This window comes from Cyprinus carpio, chromosome A18 (assembly GCF_018340385.1).
Source record: "Cyprinus carpio isolate SPL01 chromosome A18, ASM1834038v1, whole genome shotgun sequence".
In the NCBI taxonomy this organism is placed as follows: domain Eukaryota; kingdom Metazoa; phylum Chordata; class Actinopteri; order Cypriniformes; family Cyprinidae; genus Cyprinus; species Cyprinus carpio.
Window position 1 is genome coordinate 27,947,773 of NC_056589.1, and position 16,569 is coordinate 27,964,341.

At 35.1% G+C, this 16,569-nt stretch overlaps 1 protein-coding gene across 1 annotated transcript; it reads right to left on the reverse strand.

Moving 5' to 3' along the window:
- Positions 1–734: 734 nt before the first annotated feature.
- On the reverse strand, positions 735–16,373 carry LOC109110001 (ras-related protein Rab-27A). The gene is given in 7 exon segments (XM_042775722.1): positions 735–1,446; positions 3,203–3,230; positions 3,233–3,325; positions 6,356–6,459; positions 6,554–6,638; positions 8,560–8,736; positions 16,162–16,373. Coding segments are annotated over 6 exon segments (669 nt in total). The 5' UTR covers positions 8,717–8,736; positions 16,162–16,373; the 3' UTR covers positions 735–1,244.
- Positions 16,374–16,569: the final 196 nt, after the last annotated feature.

Sequence of the window (16,569 nt, forward strand, 5' to 3'; positions counted from 1 at the left end):
AGCTCAAAAAGTGCATGCGACAATATCATAATAAATAATAAAATATATTTATTTTTTCAAATAGAGTTTGAGTATTTGGCACAAAAGACAGTGTTTGGCACTGATTCAGTGTTACAGGCACTACAGTAGAATAAAGCACTTTGGAAATGATTCTGTAAACGAAACCAAAATGTCCACAGAAGATTAAAAACATTCGCTCAAAATTCATTCACTTTGCTTTTGTGAAATGGAGAGACTGTAAAGAGATGAGATGAACTCAATCTACTGGCACTGTACAACCATTTTTTGAAAAATATGACCATAGTTTATATGAGTAGTACAGATGTGGATATTTCATCTAAACAACATTCCAGATTAAATCCTGTGTTGAAATGGCAATAGATCTACATGAACCAGAAAAACCACAACCAACACGTGGTGAATGTCTAAACAAACGTACAATACAAATCAACCACTAACCTAAAAATGAATACAATAACAGCTAAATACTTATTTTATTTGTCTCTGACATCTACATGACTACAGATAACATGGTATAGATAACAGTAACATAGTAACACTTAAAGTTAACTAGTAACTTTAAAGTGTTAAATTCTACAAACTTGTTAAAAAGTGGCATAGAAGTGCTATTCACCATCAGTCCACTAGAGAGGGACAACCAGCACAAATTATCACAGGAACAGATCAATTCTCTTCATTAACCTTCATGCCATTTCAAGACAATATGATGTTTGTTTTGTTTTTTCGTAGTTTTTGAAAAAGTGAAACAGGATCTTAATGATATTTCGTGTATGTGTGTTTGTTTATAATATAAACATTTTAAAAACATTTTTTTACTTTTTTTTTTTTTTAATCAGATTTTCTGTGATTTAATGTGGGTGGGGGGGTTATTTAGAAATCAACACAAAACTCATTTTTCAAACAATCAGAGAACTGCACTGATGCACGCATGGGTCTAGGTTTAACAATAGATGTACACTACTAGTGAATCAAGCCCTTGAAACACATCTAATCTGACGCATTAAGGCTTCTGAATGCAGGATTTGGTGTAAAGTGCTCTCAAAACATGAAGACTCGAATCTAGGTGGCTTTAGCCCATCCATTCTGGAAAGAAACAACAGTTTAACACAGTGCAGGGTCTCTGATCCTCTTCATCTGCTGAATTAAACCGTAACCTATACTAGAACTAATGAAAAGGATCAGAGAGCCTCGGCTGCATCTTGAATGGAATGATTCTTACGGCATTAGCAGCCGCACTTGCTCTGCTCGGCGTCACGCGGCTCTGCCAGGTCGCTGGTGCTGTGGCCGTTGGTGCGAACCATCCCGTCCGGGATCCAGGATTTGTCCACACATCTCTCCATGCGCTTCATGATCAGATCCAGCAGAACCTCCACGGCACGACCCACGTTCTCACCGTTCGCAGCGCTCGTCTCGAAGTACGGGACTCTGCAAGAATGAGCACAAACCACAATTCCAATAGAGTTCTGGCAATGGCTACGCTATTAATGCAATACCCGAGGCATAAAAATGTTGGGTAAAATAGTCAATTTATCATTAGCCAGCTGCGTTTATTGATGCATTTCATTTAGTACTAAGTAAGTATATTATTACACATTTCACGATCTCAGAAGATTTTTTTTTTAATGCATCTAAAGGATGCATGTGATAGAAGACGACATCGTTTAGCTGCAGAACAGCCTCCGCACTGATAAGCCCTTAAAATGTTGCCTACATAGGCAGCTTACTAGGTTTGAGAAATCAATCGGTCTCATAAACAAACTTAAATGCACCTGCTTTTACATTCTTCTCTCATGATCACACGGACACTCAGCTTATACAGCAAAACAAAAACAAAAAAAATTCCAAGCATTTTTTTAATATCCACTCTAAGCTAGTAGTTAAAAATAAAACCAAAAATATTATTTAAAAAAAATTATTATTATTATTATATGATCAACTGCTTCCAGTTGCTACTTGAATAAAATTATTTTAAAAATAATATTAAATAACCGGTATTAAAAAAAAAAAAAAATATATATATATATATATATAATATATATATATATATATATATATATATATATATTATATATATATATATATATATATATATATATAGATATATATATATATATATATATTTTTTTTTTTTTTTTTTTATGTATAATAATTATTAGTCATTATTAGTGGTAGTAGTATTAGAAAATTAAAAAATTAAATGAATGGAAAAATATACCTACACTACAACTATCATAAGTCTGGAATAAAAAAGTCTCTTCTGCTCACCGAGGCTGCATTTACTTGATAAAAAAAAAATACATTAAAATTGTGAAATATTATTATTTAAATTAAATGTTTTCTATGTGAATTTATGTTAAAACTGTAATTTATTTCTGTGATCAAAGATGAAGTCCTTCAGTGTCACATGATCCTTCAGAAATCATTTGCTGATTTGCTGATAATCATCCATTTTTAATCTATGTTTGTACAAAGACACAGTTTAGAAGTGAAGATCAGTCAACAGAATATAAACAATCTGATGACATTCCACAGATGAGTCACTGCAAACCCAAGCTGAACGCTGTGATGAGAACTGTCGATCTCATAAGACCTAACAAAGACGACAGAATCACTCTTCATATTAGTTGAGCAGAGAATTTTCATGTCATGACAACGAAGGCCGAAACCTTGGATGCCTCAAGAGCGTCTAAACTCGTGCTAGTCTTGAAGTTGAAGACTCACATGAACACAGTCAATATTAGTTTTCAGTACACCACCATCTTAACGTGTCACATTTAACAAGAGCTGCCCTCATCTTAGGCAAACACGCTACAGACACGGCCCTTAAAAACAAAACATCCTTAGAGTCACCGCCACCCTGAGAACACATATGAAGACCTACATCCAGAAGAGACTCCAACATGCCAGTAAACCCCTCACCTGTGACGTTATTCTAACATTTCTACAGTAAATATACTGATATATTTTAACGTCAGCACAATCTGATGACATCACAACTAACTTGTCAGCAGCTGAACTTCATAAAGTGCTCCAACTATTGAATGCTTTGAATCGATAGTGAGGTGTTTCTGTCCTGAAGTGCTCTTATTTTCGGGACAGTCGAGGTCACATTGATGTGTGACGTCACATTCAGAAACAGACACGGATACAGGACGAGTCTCAGGGGGACGCCGTTTCTCACCCGTATTTCTCCGCCAGTTCCCGTGCTTCTCCGCTCCCACCGCGCGCTGGTCTTCAAGGTCTGATTTGTTTCCGCACAAGACGATGTCGGGATTCTCACAGTACGCATGCGTCTGCAGCTGACCTGCCCGAGACATCACAGGAATGAATCATTCAATATTATTTTTTTTTTAATTATTTATAATAACAACAACATCAAGCAGCTTAGAGTGGTGTGCCTAACTATTCATAATAATAATAATTATTATTATAATTTATTATTTTGTTGCTATTAATATTATTTTTAGCTGGGTAATAACTCTAAGCTGCTTGGTAAAACATTTATTAAATCTATTTATTAATTTAAAAATATTTAAAATTACTATATTATGTTAGAATAGATTAGACTGGCAACTACTTTATGCTGCTATTAAAAATAAAAAAATATTTAAAATAATATAAAATAATTATTCCAATAATTTATGATTATTATTTTTTTTGTTTAGTTGTACAACCACTGTAAGCTGCTAGGTAAAATTAAAAATAATAAAATTATATTAAAATTATATATTTTAATTTTATTTTAGTACTAGTGGTAGAACATGCTAGTTAAAAATAAAATTAAAAAAAGATTTTTTTTATTATTTTTATTTTAATTTAAATTAATTAATTATATATATATATATATATATATATATATATACACATATATATATACACACATATATACACACACACACACACACACACACACACACACACCTTTTGATGCTAACAGTGCTACTGATACTTTCTGCTCCACTCTTACATCTTGTTTAGACACTGTTTGCCCCTTGTCTTCCAGGCCAGCCCGTACCACCCCTTCTGCCCCTTGGTTATCTGATGTTCTACGCGAACATCGTTCTAAGCTTAGAGCTGCTGAAAGGGTGTAGCGCAAATCCAAAAATACTACTGACCTTAATGTGTATCAGTCACTCCTCTCTTCCTTCTCTGCTAATGTCTCCACTGCCAAAAGGACATACTACCATAACAAAATTAACAAGTTAACTAACTCTCGCATGCTTTTTAAAACATTTTCCTCGCTCCTTTGTCCTCCTCCGCTCCCTCCTGCTTCATCTCTAATAGCTGATGACTTTGCCACGTTTTTCATTAATAAAATTAAAAACATCAGTGCACAATTTTCCACACCACACAATCCATCAAGCACATCTCACCAGCAAACATACACTCATTCACATCCTTCTCTTCACTCTCTGAGGCAGATGTCTCCAAACTCATCCTTTCTAATCATCCTACTACTTGTCTGCTTGATCCTATTCTCACTCTCATCTCCTTCAAGCCATTTCTCCTGCAGTTGTACCTGCACTCACTCACATCATTAACATATACCTCCACACTGGTGTTTTTCCCTCAACATTTAGACAGGCTCGTATAACTCCACTACTTAAGAAACCCACCCTTAACCCATCTCTTTTAGAGAACTACAGACCAGTTTCCCTTCTTCCTTTCATTGCAAAAACTCTTGAACGAGTTGTGTTCAACCAAGTCTCTACCTTTCTCACACAGAACAACCTCCTTGACAGCATCCAATCTGGCTTCAGAAGTGGACATTCAACTGAGACTGCCTTGCTCTCAGTTGTTGAAGCCCTAAGACTGGCAAGAGCAGAATCCAAATCTTCAATACTTATCTTGCTTGTTCTGTCCGCTGCTTTTGACACGGTTAACCACCAGATCAACCCTACTGACAAAAAAAGAGCATCTCAGGAACCACACTGGTTTGAGTCTTACCTCTCAGATAGGTCCTTCAAAGTATCTTGGAGAGGTGAGGTGTCCAAGTCACAACATCTAACTACTGGGGTGACTCAGGGCTCAGTTCTTAGACCACTTCTCTTCTCTGTCTACATGGCATCATTAGGTTCTGTCATTCAGAAACATGGCTTTTCATACCACTGCTATGCTGATGACACTCAGGTCTATCTCTCATTCCATCCTGATGATCCATCAGTAGCTGCTCGCATCTCAGCTTGTCTAACTGACATTTCTTGCTGGATGAAGACCATCACCTTCAATTCAACTTTGCCAAGACAGAACTGCTTGTGGTTCCAACAAACCCATCGTTTCATCACAATTTCACCATCAAGTTAAGCACATCAACCATAACTCCTTCAAAAACAGCCAGAAACCCTGGGGTTATGATTGACGATCAACTGACTTTCTCAGACCACATTGCTAAAACTGTCCGGTCCTGCAAATTTGCTTTATTCAACATCAAGAAGATCAGCCTCTTTCTTTCCGAACATGCTGCACAACTCCTTGTTCAAGCTCTTGTTCTGTCCAGGCTGGACTATTGCAATGCTCTCTTGGCAGGTCTTCCAGCCAGTTCTATCAAACCTTTACAATTAATCCAGAACACGGCAGCAAGATTAATTTTTACAAGCCGAAAAGAATACACGTCTCACCTCTGTTTATCAATTTGCACTGGCTACCAATAGCTGCTTGCATAAAATTCAAGGCACTGATGTTTGCCTAAAAAAACCACCACTGGCTCTGCACCCCTTTACCTAAATTCATTACTCCAGACTGTGCCTCTAGAAGCTTGCGTTCTGCAGGTGAATGTCTCTTGATTGTGCCATCCCAAAGAAGCACAAAGTCACTTTTATGGACTTTTAAATTAAATGTCTGGTGGAATGACCTGCACAACTCAATCCGAGCAGCTGAGTCCTTCTTCAAGAATCGGCTTAAAACACATCTCTTCCATCTTTATTTGACCCTCTAACTTTAGCACTTATTCTTATTCTATTCAAAAAAAAAAAAAAAAATATCTAACTAGCTTTCTAATCTTTTTGTATTCTATCTATTTTTTTATTTTATTATACAATTAAAAACAGCAAAAAAAGACCTCTAACACTAGCTTGCTCTATTCTTTTTCTATTCTATCTGTTTTCTTTTTTATTTATTATATTATTTAAAAGCCCTTGCTACATGTACTGCGTTTAAGCTAACTGAGACTTGTTATAGCACTTGTATATCATTGCTCTTTTGTTGTTTTTGATTGCTTCCATTGTCCTCATTTGTAAGTTGCTTTGGATAAAAGCGTCTTCTAAAAGACTAAATGTAAATGTAAATGTGTGCATATTTGTGTGTCATATGTTGATTACGGTGAATCTGTACTCACTCATCCAGTTCCGCACGTCAAGGAAGCTCTGCTCATTCGTGAGGTCAAAGAGTAACAGGAAGCCCATGGCGTCCCTGAAGAACGCTGTGGTCAAACTCCGAAATCTGTATTTAGAGGAGAAGGCAGAGAGAAAACATCACATGAATCCTCTCAGACTCAGATTAGAATGTTATAAAGCAGTGCTGGTCTGCGTCTGACCTCTCCTGTCCAGCCGTATCCCACAGCTGAATGTGAATCCTCTGTCCTCTCCCGACCGTCCCATCAGGACCGTTGGATTGTACACCTTAAAGGAGGACAGAAGACACCTGAGACCCCTAAAAGACTATATTACTGCATAACAGTGCAACGAATATCCTGCCATTCTCTGCAGACAGCATGAGGTTTGCCCCTGCAAAACATGCCACCACAAAGCTACACTGGTGTTGGTGGAGTGGTTTGGTATGTAGCTCCAGGAAACCTGAATGTACTTTTCACACAGTCAAACACAGCCATGAAACACACGCTTGATGACAGAGCGGGAAGCGTCTCGTTAGCGGCGTGACCCTAAACCATCAGCGTTTGTTTGACATCTTAAGTGCTCAAGTGTTTGTTCTTAAGGAGGGATCCCTGCTCTGTTAAGCCATATGATCCTGTATTCATCTTTCCCCTAAAACACACACACACACACTACCGTTACTCTACCTGCCGATGCAGTTTCCTCCAAGCAAATGTTCACTCAGTTTTTGTAACCATGGCAACTGTTATTAGTATACAGTATTCAGTGGGGGACACAGTTCAGATACCCTGATAAAATATTACTCCAGTAAAAGTATAAGTACTTGTTTGAAATATTATGAATTTTTCACATTTTATAATTTGTTTTTTGTTTGTTTTTTTGGACTTTCAAATGAGATTTTACATTTATTCTGTTTGGTCAAATATAGAATTCTGCAGTCAAATATCTATACTTAAGTGAATATATAATAATCTGAATATCTATCCATCTGAATATCTGAACATATATCTATCTATCTATCTATCTATCTATCTGAACATATATCTATCTATCTATCTATCTATCTATCTATCTATCTGAATATCTATCCATATATCTGAATATCTATCTATCTATCTATCTATCTATCTGAACATATATCTATCTATCTATCTATATATCTGAATATCTATCTATCTATCTGAATACCCATTTATCTGAATATCTATCCATCAGAATATCTATCTGAATATCTATCTATCTGGATATTTATCTGAATATCCATTTAAATATCTATCTGAATATCTGAATATCTATCTGAACATCTATCTATCTGAATATATTTCCATATATCTGAATATCTATCTGAATATGTATCTATCTGAATATTTTTCTGAATATTTATCTATCTATCTATCTATCTATCTACCTATCTGAATGTGAATTTCTATCCATCTGATTATCTGAATATCTATCCATATATCTGAATATCTATCTAGCTGAATATCTATCTATCTATCTATCTACATATCTGAATATCTTAATATGTGAATAGCTATCCATCTATCTAAATATCTATTTATCTATCTATCCATATATCTGAATATCTATCCATCTACATATATATCTGAATATCTCTCTATCTCTCTCTCTATCTATCTATCTAACAGAGATATGATAAGGGGTGTATCATGTGCATTATGTTGACTGTCTCTTGCTGTAGCGTGTTCCCATCAAATCAAGCAGCCTTAGGCATCGAATTGCATTCAGGGAAAGCATAATTACTCTGCGCACGTCTGTTTGCTTTCGCAGGGACAAAGCATTCTGCGTGTGTTTTTCCTGCATCTAGTATTCATGACCGTGTTCAAACGAACACTTGTATATCTGCCTGCGATTTACACATGAATGGCTGCTCTTGACCTCTGGGCAAGTTTCCATGTGCAGGTACAAACTAGGCTGAACAGGACCATGGGATTTTACAGTCCGGTAAACCCCGACCAGGACTCCACAACAATAAAGCTCCATTACAAATCAAGCAGGAAACATCTGAACCAGTGAGACTGTGAGAACGGTGACTCATTTGTATAGCACTATAAATACACTATCACAGTTGAACACTCATTAATAAGTCAGTTAAAATGTCAGCATATAAAAACCAACGCATGGAAATCTGCTTGTATACTGTACACTGGAAAACATTAATAAAATTCATGAACCTGTAATAAAAGACTCACCACTCGTTTTTCTCTGAAGTCTATTCCCACTGTGGTTATGAACTTGGAGTTGAATTTGCCGTCTGTGTACTGATATAGGAAGCTGGTCTTTCCCACCCCAGAGTCCCCCAGCGCGAGGAACTTGATGAGGTAATCATAGTCCCCCTCGGACATACTGAGAGCTGGACGAGGACCTGAGATCAACAAACACATAAAAAGTCAAAACTGCAAGATATGAACTCACAATTCAGATTTTTTTCTTCTCTGAATTCAGAGCTTAAATCTCACAATTCTGTTTTTGGCCACAGAATAAAAAATAAAAAGGTTAATGCAACTTTTTATCTCACAGTTCTTTTCTTCAATTCTTTTTCTCGCAAATGGGATTTTATATCTGACAATTTGATACAAAATCGGAATTGCAGAAAAATTCTGAATTGTCAGATAAAAAGCTTCAATTATTTAATTTTTTTTTTTTAAATCCTGTGAAGGAAACAATTTTCCAAACCTTTATTTTTAATTTTAAAGTTGTAGTAATTTTGTTGTGTTTTTTCAATTTTATCATTTTTTTTTTATGTCTATATAGCTTTTGTTTGTTTATTAAGTTTTTTACGCCATGTTAGCATCATGGCTATTTACATGGCAAAAAAGTTCAGTATCATCCATAAGATTTACATTATATAAAACATTTCAACTTAACATAAGATAGAAAATCTAAAATACATTTTTGGAGGTGGTACATTTTCAAATATTCCATGCATAGTCAAAGGAACTTTACATGAAAGACATAAAGCAGGATCATAAAAATTACAATTCAACAAAATATGCTTAATAGTCAAAGGAACTTTACATGAAAGACATAAAGGATGAACTTCGCCTATAATTAATAAAAACCCATGGGTAAGTCTTGAATGCCCCAGTCTACACCTAGTAAACACAACTTGATCATGTCTTGATTTAAAATTATAGAAGCTACTTCTTTTTATACTAGGGTTTTCTATATAGCTTTTAGTTTTACTTTTTGTTATTTTAGTACTTAAACTAAACAAAAATTCGAAATGTTGTCTTGGCAACTAACCAGTTTTTTTATTTTATTTAGATTTTATTTAAGCTAATGTTTATTTCATTTCAAGTAATGAAAATATTAATATAACCCTGACAGTGACAATTATTCCAGAACTCTTAAAAACAAAATATTACCAACAACTTGTGAAACTTTTTCTCACAAATTAACTTCCACAGCATTGCAGGATAATCAACAAGGTTCATGCTGACTTTAGAAAGACACCCAAAATGAACCCATTAATCTACAACCCAACCAGACCAGCATTTAACCAGCATTTCAGTTAAAATGAAGAAAGACAGACATCTTTATTGATGCAACATTGCTGATTCACAAAAACAAAAAAAAAAAAAAAAAATTATAATACTACTAAAATAAAGTGTTGCGTTTCTATTCCTAAACAGTAAATATTCTTCTGAAACCTCTTTTTTATCATTGATCATGACTTTGAAAAAGCAGCTTTTCATACTTGAATGCATCCACACAACGGCTTTTATTTCCCCTCACATTTGTCAACTCAAGTTTTGTTTCACTGCGTCACTACGTTCATCAGTTAAAAATTAAGCATTTCATAACCTATAATATTCAACTCAGATGTTGCACTAGAGACGATCGTTATCTGTCATTTTAGGCTTTGAAATGTTGTCATGCTCTATTTTTATCTGTCAGTAAAGTACTGTAATGCTTGGTACTGAAAAACATTTATATTAAAACAACATTCTGACAAAAGATCAAAACAAAACTCATAAAAATCAAAACTCCTCTTTTTTCTTTTCCTCTCACACATTAAAAAAGAAAACAACGTTTTTACCACCTGCTCTCTATTTAAAAATGACACCATACCTCACTATAAGCCCTGAAAATTACAGTAAGTTTTACAGCACACCTCACAAGATCAATGAAAGCTCCTCTTTTGTCAGGTGAAGTCCTGTGCAAGTTTAAGAGCTATGAGAGCTTCTAAACCTGCTCTATGATTTCATAATGTCTGGATACACATCTTGTCTTGACACGTTCACAGAGTTAGGGAGAGGACAGTGTCTCTTGATGGCTCAGCTGCAGCTCTGAGTTTCTCAGACCGCATTAAAGCAGATCATATGATTGCAGAAAGAGTTTAAAAACTCAAACAAACGGCCACATTCTTTCACACGGCAGCGTTAAAAGCCATCCTGACCGTAAGCTGCTTAACATCTGGGTCCGACCCAAGCATCCGGATCGTTCCAGAGACTTTTCTCGAGCTCATATTTTCCGGCTGATCAGAGAACAGTGCTAGTCGGACTTTAGGAGCGGCGACTCTGCAAGTTCAACACAAAACTGGATGCTATTCACAATCAGACAGATGGTGGAAAACAGAAACATGTTTAAAAAATATATATATAATATATATATATATACATACAGTACAGACCAAAAGTTTGGAAACATTACTATTTTTAATGTACTCGAAAGAAGTTTCTTCTGCTCATCAAGCCTGCATTTATTTTGATCAAAAATACAGAAAAAACAGTAATATTGTGATATATTATTACAATTTTAAAATAATTGTTTTTAAATTTATTATACTTTAAATTATCATTTATTTTTTGTGATGCAAAGCTGAATTTTGGTCTGTACTGATCATAATATATTATATATATATATATATATAATATATAATATATATATATATATATATATATATATAATTTTATATATTATATAGCAAGTCTCTTCTGCTCACCAAGGTTGCCTTAATTTGATCAAGAATACAGTAAAAACAGTAATTTCATATTACCATTTAAAATAACTGTTTTCTATTGTAATACAGTGTGCAATGTAATTTATTTCTGTGATGCGTAGCTGAATTTTCAGCATCATTACTCCAGTCTTCAGTGTCACATGATCCTTCAGGAATAATTTTATATATATTATTTCTATATACTAGAAAGAGCACATGCATCACCCCAGGCCTGACAGCTATTTTAACAACAGTTTCCCTGCCTTCACAGCTGAACCAGAGTCAACAGAGTTACAAGTATTGCAGTAAATCTTACCACTGACATTGGTGCGTTGGTCTCAGGAACAAGATTACCCAGAATGCATTTCAGTGTTTAGCACAGATGAGATCAGTCACTTCATTATGGCGTGTCTGGGAGGAAACGTTCAGTGTTTATCTAGAAGATTTGCACTCTACTGTTATCTTACACCATCTATACACCAGAACTTATAGTTGTCATGATATACATACATACATACATACATACATACATATATATATATATATATATATATATATATATATATATAACTAAAGGATCCCATCTAGTTAGAAATGCATTTACATGGACATGTCTAGTGGTCGACCAAAATGTGATTTTTTTATTGCTGATGCAGATACTGTTCAAACATTTGGGGTCAGTAAGAACGATGCACTAAATTGATCAAAAGTGACAGTATAAACATTTAAAATATTACAGAAGATTTCCATTTCAAATAAATCCCATTCTTTTGAACTTTCTGTTCATCAAAGAATCCGGAAAAATAAAATGAATCACGGTTTCCACAAAATTATGAAGCAGCACAACTGTTTTCAACATTGATAATAATCAGAAATGTTTCTTGAGCAGCAAATCATCATATTAGAATGATTTCTGAAGATCATGTGACACTGAAGACTGGAGTAATGATACTGAAAATTCACTTTTTGATCACAGGAATAAATTACATTTTACTATATAATCACATAGAAAACAGTTCTTTTAAATTGCAATAATATTTCACATTTTTACTGTATTTTTGATTAAATAAATGCAGCTCTGGTGAGGAGAAGAGACTTCATTCCAAAATATAATAAATAATTGACCCAAAAGTTTAAACAGCCAACAATTCTATGATATCAAATAAGATAGAATTAAAATTGGCGAAGTTACTTATTTAACAGTATTTACTTATTTCACACACACACACAAAGTGTATTACCCATTAATATTCATTTACTGGTAGTCTGAAATTACCTCTTCTGACAAACAGGCACTTGTAAATTAATGCACAAGCTGAGCATCTCAGATAAATATCTGAAATATCTGCCAATGCATTGGTTTATCACTACCAGAACCTGTTGGATAATAACACGGTCACTTCTGCATGATTCCAGCGCTCAAAAGTCTACAAAAACAGAATTCATCAAGTTTGATTTTAAGTGCATGCAACAGCTGATCTTCTTAGTTTCACAGTGCTTGTGAACAAGCACAAAATCACACTCGTCTGAGGACAAATCTGCTCAACTTTAAGCCTCTTGCTATAAAAGGATCATACCAAGATCTGCAACTCCTAAACACAACATTCCCTTCTGCTTTTCTGTTTCTCCAAACATACTGAAGCTTATTACAGGGACAGGAAAATTACTTGAAATCAGATGCTCGTAACGAGAAAGTGTACCAATTTGCGAAAACAACTTCGTCTTTATGTGCTGTATAAGCATGAGCACACAAACCCAGTGTTAGATTCGGCTGCATCATGAGACACATCTGTGATGGTCATTTGACACTACATGAACTTCTGAAGACCGGCTGATGTCTTCATTTCAGTTAGACACATCTAAATTTAACTGGCTTTCACTTGCTTTAACAATCACTAGCCGTGTGCAAGAGCTCAACTAAATGCCTGAGCTTTGAGTTCAGCTTCCTGTCCATCCAAAACAGCCCTGAGGAGGACAAGGAGAACCAGAGACGGATGCTTTTATCAGACATTCCCAGCAGAGCACCACCCTGGGCGGCACGCCAACGCTAGCAGATTCAGGAGCCGACAAACGCTTCTGTATTTCACACCAACAGTCAAGCTCTGACAAGCTGGGTTTTTTCTCTCGTCCACTTCCCTCTTCTCAAGCTGTATGTGTGAAACACAAAACTGCCATGCAGACCTAAAAACAACTCATTACCTTTGACCTGACGCGACAAACATTACAAGACAACGTTTTCTCTGGCCTGGTAGACATTCACATTTTAGCAATAACCCTTCAGTTATGCATGAATGATGCATACAGCAAAATAAATATCATCTTGAGGTAGTTGAATCAGCTAAGAAAGATCATATTTACAGGCTGAAAGCACATGAACGACACCATAAAGTGGTAGTTTTGGACTTTAGGGTGTATCAGTGAGAAAACACAATGGATGCAGTGTCAGGAAATTTGTTAAAATTAGTGACATTTTTGTTTTATTTAGAAGAAAACTAGCCTAGTTGCATGAACAATACACACCAGCATTGATCATTTATGATAGAACTAAACGATTCGGTTTACAGCACCTTCATAACCAGAATTTAAAAAACAGACTTTTCTTCTGAATTCTGTTTATATTTCACAATTCTGTTTTTTTTTTCTGCCAGGGAAAAAAAAAAAAAAAAAAAAAAAAAAAAAAAAAAAAACTAATCCGCAAACATTTTATCTCACAATTGTGAGTTAGTTTATATCTCTTAATTCCAACTTTTCTTTACATATTTATTGTCATTTATAAAAAATGTTATATGAGATATAAATTCTGAGAAGTCCAAGTTGCAAGATGTTAACTCGCAAACTCATAATTGCGAGAAGGAAAGTCTGAATAGTTAGATATAAATTTGCAATTGCAAGAAAAATAATTCAAGCTCATTTCCGCCACTGAATAAAATTAATCAAAAAAAAAAAAAAAAAAAAAAAAAAAAAGGTAACTGTGACAATGTATCTCAAAATTCTGACTTTTGTTCTGAATTGTTTTTATACCAATTTAGGAAGTCAGAATTTTTTTTTTATCATTATTCTGTGGTTAAAAAAAGCTTTCCACACATTTCAACATTTATTCCTTAATAATAATAATAATAATAATAATAATAATAATGTTTAATTTTAATTAAAAAAAACTGACTTTTGTGAGTTTGTATCTGAATTTGTGAGTTTTTGAGATCTTGCAATTCTGACTGTATATTTTTATAAGCCTGATAAATGAGATATAAAGTCACAATTATTTAATTTTTTTTACCCTGCACGACAGAAACAAGCTTCCATAGAAAATGGTGTGTCTGTGATGCAAATTGTACTGATAAGATTTCATCCTGACCACTGGAGATATGTGAAATTAAATCACTATCCAATGGGCTGAAAACATTCTTCATTAACAATAATAACAAACCATATCACTTTTGCTATTGGATGGAAAAGCATCAGAGTGATTTTATCCATAGCGAGCATAAACAGACACACTCCGGTCGCACTGACGGCTCAAATAAAGCCTCTTTTTGGGCTTTCAGAAGGTTGTGGACCATAAGATTTAACACCAGGCTCATCTAATAACCATCAGCTGGTGCTCATGTGCTCTTGGCATCCTATCATGTGACCCCCGATTCCCAGCCCTGCCAAGACCCTGCTTAAAACACACACACACACACACTCGAGTCTGTTCATTTAATTTACTTTCCCTAGAACAGACAGGAAACACCGATAAACCCATTTAAATTATCTGAGCTCTGGAAAGTTCTTCTCAAGGAGAGATTTCTCTCTCAAGATAGTTAAACCCAAAATGTCTCACTCTCATTTTCCAAATTCCAAATTATTTTCCATGCAACAAAAATCTAAATGTTTTGCACAATTTCCGAACTATTCATTTCCTTGCGATGAAAGTATACGGGGATGCAAGGCTCCCAAAACACAGACTTGCGCACTATATTCCAAGTCTTCTGAAGTTTTATGACATGTTTGCACGTGAAACCGACTGATATTCAAGTTAATATTAAAAAAAAAATGTACTGAAAAGCTCTCTCAAATTTGCAGATATTCAAATATGGCGCATTAAGACACAGTGACATTAAACATTATTAGTTTATGAATGCAACTGGTGACGAAACGTCATTGTAGTTTGACGTGAAAGACATCTGATAAAGTTACTTTTTAATTGCATGGATAAAAACATGGACATTATGCAAGCAAGAAAGACACGACAGATGAGAAATGACAACAAAAGCTCATTTTTGGGAGTTTAAATGTTCCATGAAGTCTCAAACTTCAGTCAAACTTTTACAAAGAGTGTCAAATTCACACCATTGTGATTGTGATCCAAACAATAGCGTCACAAACATATGTCTTACAAGCTACTTACAGTATTTCCCCGGTTAAGCAAGAAAGCAATGAAATTTGATCATTCACAAGGTGCAAAAGATCCCAAAACCAGACATTCCTGACAGGTAACCAGATATGGGAGTGAGGCCAGGTGAGGCTGCTGAACTCTCAGGTAACTTCTTCCTTTCTGATCACATTCAAGTCACAGTCGCATTGAGATGATTAGATATGATCAAGGACTGAGCCACGTGTGTGTACAGATACACAAACCCACGAACACCAGCTGTCTCGCACTAAACACACATTATTAACATAACAAGTTCTGAAACACAACATACAGTATATGCAATAAATGAGCTTAGTGTTACATATTATACATGAATACATTATTAAAAACGCCTAAATGTAAGGCTTAATTAAAGAAACGCGTTGAGAAGATATTATCAAACTGTTAACATCACACTTAAAAAACTTTACAATAACATTCGCACTTACCAAATCAGAGTTCTGGACGTTTGTTGATTTCTTTGTTGGTTTTGTTTTCCGAAAATATCTACCTTGTATCAAAAGGAACAAGTACAAGTGTGTGGCACTTTTTCAAGCGATGGACACTTTGTTTCCTAAAGTTGCTCCCGCACCCACATGAAGCCCCAGTGCGTGTGCGCGCCCGTAAGTGACGCAACACTTCCCTTGCTTAGCTCATGAATATTAATTAGGCAGCGCTGACGCTGCTCAGAGACCTTCCTGGAGAGACCACCGTGCAATAGCGTAATTAATATTATCATGAGCCCAGCCTCCGCTATGCAAATCTTCTGCCTTTCAGCCAATCAGAAAGGATCATCGGTTGAACGTCCCGTTACGTGCTTAATATTCATGAGCTAAGCATTCGTCATAGTAGGATGA